We start from the raw sequence: 12,784 nt of genomic DNA on the forward strand, positions 1-12,784 counted from the left end.
TATATAAAAGAGACTTCAGATACAGTATTAGGGGACCACTAAGCATCCAACAGCAGCATGTCATAGGACCTTTAAGTTTGTTTTCACACACTGCTCACATTCCTGTGTGTCTTTGCCTGAGAAGCTTCTGTTTAAACTCGCTGTTTGTTACCTTTAAACCCAGAAAGTAACTCTGCTGAAACAGATTTTTCTGGACGGACTTTAATGTTTCCGTGTGTCTCTTCCCTCAGGAACAGCCTCTACCTCACCACAGTGTCTTCGACAGAAAACAAACCAAGAGCAGAATGACTCTAGCAGGTAATTAGTCATTTCCAGACTGATGTTTTCATATCGTTTCTTCAGTTATGCGATGTGTTCTGCACACATGTTCCCGTGGCTCAGCTTTCCTGTTTCTCTGTCTCTCTGAATGTTGCAGCGTACAGAGAGAAGATGCGGGAGCTCCCCCTGGTGTCTCTCTTCTGCTCCTGCATCCTCCCCCGACCCAAACACACCACAGAAGAAGACAAGAAAAAAGGTCAGCAACTCTTTAATACGGAAGCACATTGCTGCCATGCCCAAAAAACTAAAACATATCAGTATCAAATTATTATGGGAAAAGTTTATCGTAGTAACAAGATCTTTTTACGTTTTAACGAGATATGTTCATGTCTCATACAGTACAAACTTATCTATTTATAACAAGAACATTTTATATTTATTGTATAACATGAAAAGTTTCACGTTTTAAAAAGATATTTTCACATTATTACAACATACAAATGCATCAAGTTATAACTAGTGCTGTCAGTTAAACGCGTTATTAACGGCGTTAACGCAAACCCATTTTAACGCCGTCAATTTTTTTATCGCGAGATTAACGTTCTTTTTGGCCTGGCGAACTTTGTAGTTTTTTTCACATGCTGTTGCAACAACTAGTAACGTTAAAAAAACTACAACACCACACCGGATCTAGCTAGACCGGAAACTAAACAACAGACACACTTGTTTGGGCTTGCGAGCCGGCCAAAGAGTAGTACATACCTGCAAACTAGTCGCTTTTCGGTGAAAAATCGCCATTTTGAATGGGAAAATGTCATCTGCGTGAATCATGTAGATCCGAAGAGTTTTTATTTGGGGGGGCGTGCTAATACGGCACCGGTACCTTAATGACCGTTATATAACGGACCGAATAGCAACGCAGATTTTGGTGCCTTATTTAGGTGCCACTTAAATGCCTGCGCTTCTCTCTGATGCTCCGAAAACGGAGGTTAGAGGGAATGGAAACATCGCCGCACGGGACGCTAGTCAACACTACACTTAGCAGCAGGTAACGTTAGCCTACCGTTAGCTAGTCAACACTACACTTAGCAGCAGGTAACGTTAGCCTACCGTTAGCTAGTCAACACTACACTTAGCAGCAGCTAACGTTAACCTACTGTTAGCTAGTCAACACTACACTTAGCAGCAGCTAATGTTAGCCTACCATTAGCTTGTTAACACTACACCTGGCAGCAGCTAACGTTAACCTATTGTTAGCTAGCAGCTGGAGTAAACACGGTTAAAATGCTGACAGCTAAACGGTGTAAAGTGTGTCTGTGTTTCACTGGAGAGGATTCTAACACCAGACTGTAGCTGCCGTTGTCTAAAAAACACAGTCAGCCTCGCCTCGCCAGCCTCGTGGTGCATTCAAAGTTATTGTTAAAAACCCTTTTCCCATCCAGTGATTGTTTTCGCTGTTTTGTGCTCCTTTTTTTTTATTAGATCAACTGTTTATTGTTTTATATTTTGAACATACAGAACAGACAAATACAATTGAACAAGGTGCTCCTTTTTTAAATAAATATATATATATATATATATATATCTTTCGGTTCAGGCACCGTTTTAAAAGTATTGTATCATGTTGATAAGAGCATTAAAATGAGAAAAAATAATGGGACAAAAGAAATCAAGGGACATTTAGAATAGAGAAAAATGTGCGATTCATTGCGAGTTAACTATGACATTAATGCGATTAATCGCGATTAAATATTTTAATCGTTTGACAGTACTAGTTATAACTATCAAAAAAACCCTTTCTTTCTTTCTCAGTTTGCGCTAACTTGATGTTTTTTTCGTGTCCTTGTTGCAGCCGACGTGGTGGACTTGAACCTCTGCAACATCCGTGACATGGAGGTCATCGAGCTGAGCAAGCGTGCGAGCGGCCAGGCCTTCGAGGTCATCCTGAAGCCGCCCACCTTCGACGGCGGCCCCGAGCTCAGGGCCACCACGCCGCCGCGCGGGAAACCCTCGCTGGAGGAGATCCAGAAGAAACTGGACGCCGCCCAGGAGAGGAGGAAGGTGGGTGAAGAAATAGGGGCAAAAGCTGTTAACAGATTCCTAACGCCGCCTTCCCACTGGTAGTTGAAATCAGCTCTGATACGGCTTCGAAACGACCGGAAGTCATTCATTTCCTCTGGAGATTCGTAGACCGCATGCGAATGGGGTCCGAACGAGTGCGGTGTGAAAAAAATCGCGTCAGTTGGTCATCCGGATGCATTCAAAAAATTTAACTCTTGCGACAGTCTACGGACGGTTCCTATCCAACAATTCCAGCGGAAGTTAGCGTTGCTATGGTACTATGGTTGAAACAAACCTGGTAATGCTAATTGGTTAGCCAGCAACAGACATTGAACTATTGACGTTATACCGCTATGTCACATTTAACCAGTCCCTCCAGAAAAACGCAATTATGCGATCGCATAATTCAATGCATAATCAGCTAAAGTCTGCATATTTATGCATAAATATGCGGGGCTTGCATGATTTCATAATCCCCGCATTTTCGTTGCAAAAAAGTGACATATATCTTAGCAGAAAGTTGAAAAATGTTGCGTTTACTTCACACAAGAGCAGCCATTTCCCCCTGTTGCCATGGAAACGTTATGAAGTGACGTTATGAAGTGACGTAATTACGCGACGTGAACGTCATCGAAAAGCTGCAAACCCCGCGATGAAGCCATGATGAAACAGCAATTTTTGCAAGTTCCCGCAATTTCATCGCATAAAATTGCATAAATATCCCGCATATTCCATCGCATTTTTTAAGAAAACGTGCTGCATAATCAAGGATTTTTGCCCGCAACAATCACAAAAAAAACTTTAAAGACTGTTTAACCGACGTGACATGTCAACGTCCTGGGCAACTTTTCTCCACGCAGCAGCCTTTCTATTTATATCTCTATAGCCCTCATCAGAGAGGTCATAGAGAATCGTACATTCAGACACTTATCAGTCGTTCTAGTCTCTCCGCCATTTTTTGTTCTACTCGCTTCCGACGCTTTTCAACGGTGTAGTACGATGTCCGCTGGGGGCGTATTGCGTATTACTGAGCTGATTTCAAGTGCCAGTGGGAAGGCGGCCTAATAGTTGTTGTAAAGTCACACAGTGAAACACTACGAGCAACACCTCGAACATATGAACAATGCAGCCTGTTCTCATGAACCATACGGTCATATAGCTACGGAAATTTTACGACAAAATTGTACCTTTTCTACTTTGTTGTACATTTGTATAAGGTACATACTTGATCCTCAAGGATACAATAGTGTCACTTTAGTGCAGTGTTTCTCAAATGGGGGTCCGTGTCCCCCTGGGGGTACTCTGGAGGACTGCAGGGGGTACGTGACATTTTTTGCAAAACGTTTTTCAGTTCCAAGGCTGTAGTTACTTCTACTGTCTTTTTTTCAAAGTTTTTGTCGCTGTTTTTGAAGTTTGTCACCTATTTTTGAAGGTTTTGTCGTTTGTTTTGACCTATTATTGTCTTTCTTCCTTACTTTTTTCTACTGTCTTCTAAGTTTTTTTTCTGCTTTTTTCAAAATTTTTGTCACTTTTTTCGAAGTTTGTCACTTATTTGAACTTTTTGTCTCTTTTGTCGCCCTCGTGTTGCCTTCCTTCTTTCTACTCTGTTTTTTTTCTACGTTTTTATTACTATTTCCGACCTATTCTTGCCTTCCTTTCTTCTTTCTACCGTCTTTTTCCAAGGTTTTTTGTCTCCTTTTTCCATCATCATCTAAATGTTTTCCAGGTCCAAGGCTGTTGTTTAGTAAATCTATCGCTGACATCGCTGTATTCTTCCTCTTTATAGAGTCTTTTTTTTTCTACCAAAAATTATTCGCGCTGGTCAGGGGGTACATGGTTTAAAAAAACTGTTCAAAGGGGGAATATTATTGAAAAAAGCTGGAGAACCACTGGTTTAGAAGAAACAAGAAAGTAAGGTACAATTTTGATCCTCTGACTAAAGGTACAACGATGTACTTTTGAGAGTACCAACCCAGTGACAAGCTTTTGCATCTTAATAGTATTGTTTTGTACTTTTTATTCTGAGACTGTAATTCGTATGTATTGCACATATTTTTTGCTGTCAGAAACACATTGACTGCCGCTGTAAAAAAATGCGGCCAGCCGCGTAGGGAGGAGGTCTTCATGTCCTGGAGAAAACAAAAGACTTTCACCCAGGAAACTGTTTTAATCCAAACCATGATCCTTTTCCTAATTTTAACTAGTCGTTTTGGTGTCTAAACATAACTGTCGTCGCTGCATAACACTCAAATTTTGTTGCCTAAACTTAATAATAAGTTGTCCGCCGTAAAGACCGGCACCTCGCGGTGCTCTGTACCCAGCTCACAGTCACCTATTCTCGGGTAACTGAACCACCACTTGCCACTGATACGACCGAACTGTGAAGGAGGTCTTTAGCGGCTAAAAACAACTAGCAACTGTCATTCTGCGTCAGCCTCGTAGCGGCCAATATAGCCGGCTTCACGTGACCAGTTGGCGGCCGCGTAGTTTTGTAGGATTTCATACATATTGGTGTGCATGAATTTTCGTAACTTTCATGAGAACACATTGAACAATGACGATGAACATTCTGATTCTTCAGCAGCTTTCGCTCTTAGTTAACATGCTATCATGCTAATATTAGCTAATTAAAATATATATTATAAACACAAAGTACAGCTGAGGTTGATGAGAATGCCGTTAGTTTTGCAGGTATTCAATCGTAAACAAAAGTATTGGCCAAACAAAATCATTATGATTTTTTGTAAAGGAAACAAATATGACAATTAATGGAATATTTGTTGAGATATTTTAGTCTGGACTAACGTGATGGACCGACTGATCTACCAGGGGGGAAAAAGGCAGTGGCACTGAAATCGATCCCTGAGGAACCCCACAAGACAATTATTTAAGATAGTCAAGAAATCAATTTCAAATTCAAGCATCTCTCTCTGTCTCCCTCTAGTGTCAGGAAGCAGAGCTGCTGAAGCATCTCGCAGAGCGGAGGGAGCACGAGCGTGAAGTGGCTCAGAAAGCTCTGACCAAAGAGCGCCAGGAGCATCGCGCCGACGCTGACAAGCAGCAGCGTCAGATGCACCTGAACGCCTCACCGGAGAGACAGCAGATGCACCTGAACGCCTCACCGGAGAGACAGCAGATGCACCTGAACGCCTCACCGGAGAGACAGCAGGAGGAGGTGAGGACGCACGTTATATCCGCTGTTTTCTCACATTTACAGAGACTATTCAGATTCAGATTGTGTTTCATGAGTGAATCCCTAAACGGAGTTTGTGTTTGTTTGTGTCTTTCAGGACAAGCACAGTGTGGAGGTGAGAACCAGCTGGAGGAGAAGCAGGGGATTCTGGGTAGAAACACTGACACAGAATATGAAGACAGTGGTGCGATAACAAATACACACAGGGTTTAAAAAAGAGACTAAAACTATTGATTTACATTTAAAAAATGTGTTAAAACACATGATGTTTTGACAGAACATCCAACACAATCTCACGGCAGTTTGTGTAAATGTCACGTTATTTTTAATCTATTGATTCGTGTTCATGGGGACGATTTCCTCATTTTTTACGTGTAAATGTCACGTTATTTTCTCGGGGAAAGGACGGCGGGAGACGCCTGGAGACAGCCGAAAATGACGCTCCATAAGACGGGAGGCAGCCCGCTGTGGACGCGCCACAATAATGGGATGGCGGAGGTTGGGTTTAGGAGAAACCCGACGGCGAAAGGGCGCCTTACACGCCGGGAGACGGACGCGGGGGATGGGGGACGCGCCACAATAACATGCGGGACAAAACGCCACACGCGGGATGCGATCCCCGCTCGCCCGGGTGAAAGTCCTGTGTTGTTGGACCCATCCACCCCCCCGACCAACCTCCCTACGCGGATTTTCGTCTCTTCATACTACTCCCTACCATTTCCGTGCTGTGGACACGAAATATGCTTCCCATTGAAATACCTTACTTCACATGTTTGTGCTGGCCACCACGAAAAAAATGAGAAAAACATCCCCGTGAACACGTATCAATAGATTAAAATAACGTCACATTTACACAAACTGCCGTGAGACCGGGCTGGAACATCAGCTGCTGAATCTGCCTATATTTTACGGTATTTTTAACGGTCAGTTTAAAAGACGTTAGCATTGTGCTAACTACTAACTCCGCCCTCTTTCTGTCTTCTGCCTGCAGGTGTCCTGATGGCCTGATCACAACACAAGCTGAACTTTACCTGGAAGCCATTTTGGAGGCTGACGTGCAGAGGATTGGTGCGCCTGTGACGCGGTGCTGCTCCGACCGACTGGGAGACGGACAGGAAGAAGAAGAAAAGCAGGAGGACTGAGGGCGAGTTTAACTTCCTCTCCACAACCTGGACTCTTCTTAACCAGATAAACTCTTTCAAATGAGAAAAACTGTCTGAGAGGCGCTGCAGATTCAGTCATCTTTCGATGGTTCACGGGGGTTTTACTGTGCTTTGTTGCTATGCCAACAGTGCCAATGTGTTTGTGTGTGTGCGATTGTTTTATCGAGGAAACTGAATCTTCTGTAAAGTGGGAAAAGTTGGACCCAACCAGACCAAACCTGAGAGAGAAAACCGGACCTGAACCCAACGGAAATGCTACTAAAAAGGTCGAAAAATGTCGGAAAAAACAAACGTTTTGGGTCAAGACTGAGGCTCCATCTACACCGCTACGTTTTGGTTTATAAAGGAATATCTTCTGCTACGTTTCCCCCTCTCATTCCCCCTGCTCTGGCGTTTCCGCCTCTCATTCCCCCTGCTCTGGCGTTTCCCCCTCTCATTCCCCCTGCTCTGGCGTTTCCCCCTCTCATTCCCCCTGCTCTGGCGTTTCCCTCTCTCATTCCCCCTGCTCTGGCGTTTCCCCCTCTCATTCCCCCTGCTCTGGCGTTTCCGCCTCTCATTCCCCCTGCTCTGACGTTTCCCCCTCTCATTCCCCCTGCTCTGACGTTTCCCCCCTCTCATTCCCCCTGCTCTGACGTTTCCCCCCTCTCATTCCCCCTGCTCTGACGTTTCCCCCTCTCATTCCCCCTGCTCTGACGTTTCCCCCTCTCATTCCCCCTGCTCTGACGTTTCCCCCTCTCATTCCCCCTGCTCTGACGTTTCCCCCTCTCATTCCCCCTGCTCTGACGTTTCCCCCTCTCATTCCCCCTGCTCTGACGTTTCCCCCTCTCATTCCCCCTGCTCTGACGTTTCCCCCTCTCATTCCCCCTGCTCTGACGTTTCTGAGCCCCTAAACCGGAGACATTAGGAAACACTTCTGACCCGTTTTGGTTTGGAATCTGCGGGTTGTGTTTCAGTCTCAACGGCCGCAAAAGGAGACCTTTGGCAACACCGACACTGACGCCAACGTTTCTCCTCCTGATTGGGTCTTATCGGTCACGACGTCTCATTCTCTGAGACTTAAAGCTACTAACATTACCATGGTAACTACCAGCAGTGGGCGGAGTCTCCACGCTGCCTCCTGTTTATGCCCAGTATACCAGAATGATGATGACATACGAGGTTTGGGCGTGTTAGTTTAAACGGAGATTAGTTCTTCTACTGGAGATAAAAACACTTGGTGCACCGAGATCACTTCTGGCTCAAAACTCAAAAGCTTAAAAACCAAAACGTGGCGATGTAAATGTCTTAAACCTCAGAGGGTTAATCGATTGTGTACAGTGTTTACAGCTGCAGTGGTGTGTGTGTGTGTGTGTGTGTGTGCATGTGTGCGTGCATGTGTGCGTGCATATGTATTCCTGGCAACGTCAATGTAAATGAGTCAGGGTGATGATGATGATGATGATGATGATGATGATGATGATGATGTACAGAAATCACATTATATTTTAAATTCAAGAATAAAACAATGACACTTTACGTCTCTCTGTTCAGTTTTGATTTTATTGAGTCAACGCCACATTCAGCCTCTGAATAAATACATTAACATTAACATAACATCACCAATAAATACCTGCTGAAATACATTTTAAATAGACATTTTAAATAAACTAGAAAAAAAACATAAATAGAACATAATAATAATAATAATAATAATAATAATAATAATAATAATAATAATAATAATAATAATAATAATGATAATCTGTTTTTGATATTCAGCTTCAGCTCCAGGAGTGTAGTCGTCCAGTTTCTCCAGTTTTGAGGCAAATTACAAATGTAAACGAAAGATATTTAAAAAAACACTAAACAATGAAAAGAAAGGCAGTTAATTCAACATCCAGCGAATCACAGAGCAGCATAAATGTATGCTGGTATGAGGAACAATCAAATTAAATACACTGACACAAAATGGAAATCTAGGATTCAAACTACTAATTGTAAAATACACTCTGTCCTTATTTCCTTGCTACACTTTTGGTATGATGTCTTCATTTTGATTATTGACTCGTAACGTCCTGATTAAGTTTTTTTTTATTATTCTCTGACCGATCATTCTCCGGTCACATGATACATCTTACTTTAGGTTCAGTATTTCCGAGCATATTATCCGTTTCTATGCAGATAGCGCCCGTGTCTACCTCTCCTTCAGAAGTTATCGAAACCTTAAACTCTTCCTTAAAATACTCAGAGTTCTTGGTTACACAGAGGAAAATCATCTAAATTTGGAGATACAAACTACTCATCTTAACCTACAATGTGTCCTTGTTTTCTTTACAAAATGATGATGTACTAAGTCACAATTGTGTGTGTGTGTGTGTCTCTATGTGTATGTGTCTCTGTGTGTATGTGTGTCTGTGTGGGTGTGTTGATATTCTTAACTGCCTTAATAAATTCAACATCTTTCCAAAAGTCAACGAGGGATTGTTTTAAATTTTAGTCTCTAAATCCACTTTTTTGTCTCTAAAGACATTTTTATGTCTGTAAATCCACTTTTTTTGTTTCTAAATCCCCTTTTTTAGTCTCTAAATCCACTTTTTTGTCTCTAAAGACATTTTTATGTCTCTAAATCCACTTTTTTTTTTGTTTCTAAATCCACTTTTTTGTGTCAGTCTTGGTGTTGGACGATGGGTTTTACGCAGGTGCACCCGACAGCGATGAGGCGGGACTCCAGCCGGTAGTGGTACCCGTGTCCCGCTCCCCCCGCCTCTGTGGACTTGACCCGGCGCAGCAGCAGCACCTGGTGCATGATGGGTCTGGACTCCAGGTTCAGGTCCTCGTGGCCCTCTGAGTTCCTGCAGCCTCGCAGCAAACAGCGAGCCTCCGACAGCACCCTGGGGAACCGAGTGTCGTCATGGGAGACGCTGAAGATGGAGACACAGAAGGGACAAACAACTATAAATATCACTTCACCTTTAAATTCAAAAGATTAGAGGATCATACCTCTGTTTTCTTGACTTTAGTGTGTGTGTGTGTGTGTGTGTGTGTGTGTGTGTGTTTCCTACTTGTATGTCCATGGGGAGATGGAGGCGTTATGCAGCGGCCGGACGGTTTTGATGGTAACCAAAGCGTGTGGGTCGAGCTCCAGGGGGACCGTTTCCACCACCGCTCCATCCGACAACATCCTGTGAGTCTTTGCCGAGTGTTTGGGCATCGCCGCTGCCTCTGACATCATCATCATTATCATCGCCACCACACAGACAGCCTGAGGAAGAGGAAGAGAAACTAACCTTCAGACACAGGTTTTTGTTCTTTCACTTTCCCGTAATTAAATAATATCTGTTATTTCATTTCTATTAATTTTATATTTCACTCTTATGATCATGGTTTCGAAAAAAGCGACGGCAACGGCAACAAAAACATCAAAAAAGTGACAAACACGTTGAAAACAAAACGCCAAAAACTTAAACTAAAATAAGAATTTTCTGGCTTTTTAAAACTCTGAATCTCATCCTGAACTCAAATTTATGTGAACAGATTGATGTCTGTAAATCTCACATCTGAAGACCATTTTTGGCAGCACGGTGGCTCAGTGGTTAGCACTTCTGCCTCACAGCAAGTTGGCACCACAGGGTTGGATCCCCTGTCTGGGCTGGGCCTGTCTGTGTGGAGTTTGCATGTTCTCAACTAGGACTACAGTAGAAAATTAGCTGACTGGCTAACACTGGAGCATTTTTACAGAAATGCTGATTAATGTGCATTGTCCTAATCAAATAAAAATAAATCTTATCTGTCATTGTGTCTCTGGAAGGTTTTTGCAAAGACTGAGAGATTTTGCAGAATCTTGCACAATTTGTAAGACTTTAATTCAACTTCATCAAGATGGGAAAAAGACTGACTTAACTCTGAGTTTAAAATAACTCATTTAACAGTTTATCAGTTCATTTATATTTCCAGATTCACTCAATGATGATCTATTTCAGAACTTCTTATTTAGTTTGTTTATCAGAGTTTTCTGGCTTTTTAAAAAGTCCAAATTTCATCCTGAACTCAGACTTATGTGCACAGATTAATGCCTTCAGACTGTGAAAAGACTTTGCAAAGACAATCTGTCATAATGTAAGTAAGTAGACACAATCTTGTGAACATAGCCATACTGAGAAATACAGATATAGTTGTGTGGAGCTGAGAGTCTTAACCTGTGCGTTGTCTCCCATTGGACCGTGCACTTCAGCAAAATCTACACTTTTTTCACGTTTTTGTCTCTTTTTTTGACACTTTTGGTGCTTTTAAAAAAATGTTCTTGGCACTTTTTTTTTACGTTCAGCGCTTCTCTTCTCTTTTCAGACACCACTAACACCAACTTATTATCACCAGTTTTACACTCATTTTTTTGAATTCATGGTCAATATCCTTTATAGGACATTATACATAATTATTGAGTTTAAAAAAAAAAGCAGAATGAATGAATTATTTAGACTGATATTAAAGGAAGGATAATCACAGAAGGGTCTATGTCAACGTTCAGTCGGGATACTGTCTCGAAACATTTCTTCTTATTTTTATCAAATGCGAAAAATATTGAATAAAACACCCACAATTCAATGAAAGTAAAGATCCGATCATGTGCGAGATGTGCTTGGGTTAGAATATGCTGGTGTATGTGTATATATATATATATATATATATATATATATATATATATATATATATATATATATTTTTTTTTTATTAATCTTTTTTACTCAATACTGCTGGAGAGGATGGCTCCAACATAATTTCATTGTACTGCATACAATGACAATAAAGATCTATCTATCTATCTATCTATCTATTTGTTGTACTTGCAGAGCGCATTGTATGGAATCATCCATATTTGGGTGTAATCAAAATGAGGTAATTAAAAACGAACCCATATTTTTGATATAGACATTTTGAAAAAACTGATCAATTTTGTCCGAAATCCGAAGACAACACAAGGGTTAACTATCTTTGTACGAACTCACCTGGCAACGGCTTGGATGCAACGGACGTTCGTTAATATCAAAAGGTTACGCACTAAAGCTTTAAGACAGCTTTTGCAGAAGATTTTGCAAAGACTGAGGAATGTTGCAGAGGCACAAGCTGCAAGATTTTGATTCAACTTTGCTACAAAAATAGACTTAAATAAGTGAAATAAGATTCAGCTGCTCTTACCGTCAGGCTGGAGTTTGAAGTTGAAAACATGCTGACGGTTCGGACTCTTGTGCTTTCAGACTCCTCGTTGTCCTTTTTTTCTGGATTTGTGTTTTTGTTTTTGCAGATGATTTGTTTCTCTCTTCAGGGTTCCCTAGGCTCTGCCGGAGGTTCAGGTCTGAAGCTTGGCTGGTTCTTGCTGATGTCCACCACTGTTAAGCTCTGACTTTTATTCTGATCAGTAGCACTTCCTGCGATGGCATCACCGCCTTTGATCGTCTTTGAGCCGCCTCTCTGAAACCACACGCTCTGTTATTTCTGCACACACACACAAAAACAAAGCTGCAGTTCTTTCTAGGTCATCTCTACGTGCGCTAACTAATCATCTTGTTGGGAAACTATCTCTGACGATTTGAACTAGAAATCTTAAAGGTTAACTTTGTTGTAGTTTTTTCAACCTGGACCCTATTTTCCTTAGTTTTTGTGTCTACGTGACTGATGGGATCAACAGTCTTTCAAATTGGTCCAGTATTTAAGACAGAAACAAACTGCAATGTAACGTTAATGGGCAATTGCACACCTTCAATTTGCAACAACTAAAAGTTCTGTTTTTGCCGCTGACAGGCTCAGATTAATATTCTAATGGCGCTTACCCACTGCAATGTGCCCAAGTAACTGACAGATAACAACATGTCAGGAATAATGTATAGTCTTGCTACACGTAATATCATTACATTTTATCAGCGGTGGAAAGTAACTATACCGTAGGCTACTTGGATTCAATTGTAAGGTGCTTTTAATTGAGTATTTTCATTTTCTCCTACTTATTAGGCTACTTCTACTCCACCACAATTCAGAATCAAGTAGGCTATTGCACATTTTACTTAACTATTTATTTTATAGCTTTAGTTACTTTGCAGATTCAGCTTAATAATACAACATAATATGAATACATTTT

At 41.6% G+C, this 12,784-nt stretch overlaps 2 protein-coding genes across 3 annotated transcripts in view; one reads left to right on the top strand and one right to left on the bottom strand.

Moving 5' to 3' along the window:
• The window catches only part of LOC116059924 (stathmin-4-like), a 10,539-nt gene extending 3,446 nt beyond the window's left edge, over nucleotides 1-7,093 (top strand). The window contains exons 2-8 of one of the 2 annotated variants that reach the window (XM_031313195.2): nucleotides 231-297; nucleotides 416-514; nucleotides 2,111-2,319; nucleotides 5,264-5,451; nucleotides 5,482-5,494; nucleotides 5,610-5,627; nucleotides 6,504-7,093. In XM_031313195.2, the coding sequence (XP_031169055.1) occupies nucleotides 285-297; nucleotides 416-514; nucleotides 2,111-2,319; nucleotides 5,264-5,451; nucleotides 5,482-5,494; nucleotides 5,610-5,627; nucleotides 6,504-6,512 (549 nt within the window). In that variant the 5' untranslated portion in view covers nucleotides 231-284 and the 3' untranslated portion in view covers nucleotides 6,513-7,093. Of the gene's footprint in view, nucleotides 1-230; nucleotides 298-415; nucleotides 515-2,110; nucleotides 2,320-5,263; nucleotides 5,495-5,609; nucleotides 5,628-6,503 lie in introns of both variants that reach the window. The other variant, XM_031313194.2, reaches the window with a different exon arrangement.
• A 1,593-nt stretch (nucleotides 7,094-8,686) lies between these two features.
• On the bottom strand, nucleotides 8,687-12,211 carry il17a/f1 (interleukin 17a/f1). The gene is made up of 4 exons (XM_031313197.2): nucleotides 11,848-12,211; nucleotides 9,717-9,916; nucleotides 9,291-9,575; nucleotides 8,687-9,163 (listed from the first exon to the last, which is right to left on the bottom strand). Exons 1-3 carry the CDS (start codon nucleotides 11,875-11,877, stop codon nucleotides 9,320-9,322), a joined length of 486 nt encoding a protein of 161 aa, XP_031169057.1. The 5' UTR covers nucleotides 11,878-12,211; the 3' UTR covers nucleotides 8,687-9,163; nucleotides 9,291-9,319.
• Nucleotides 12,212-12,784: the final 573 nt, after the last annotated feature.

The sequence above is a fragment of the Sander lucioperca genome, chromosome 3 (assembly GCF_008315115.2).
Source record: "Sander lucioperca isolate FBNREF2018 chromosome 3, SLUC_FBN_1.2, whole genome shotgun sequence".
NCBI classification, from domain to species: domain Eukaryota; kingdom Metazoa; phylum Chordata; class Actinopteri; order Perciformes; family Percidae; genus Sander; species Sander lucioperca.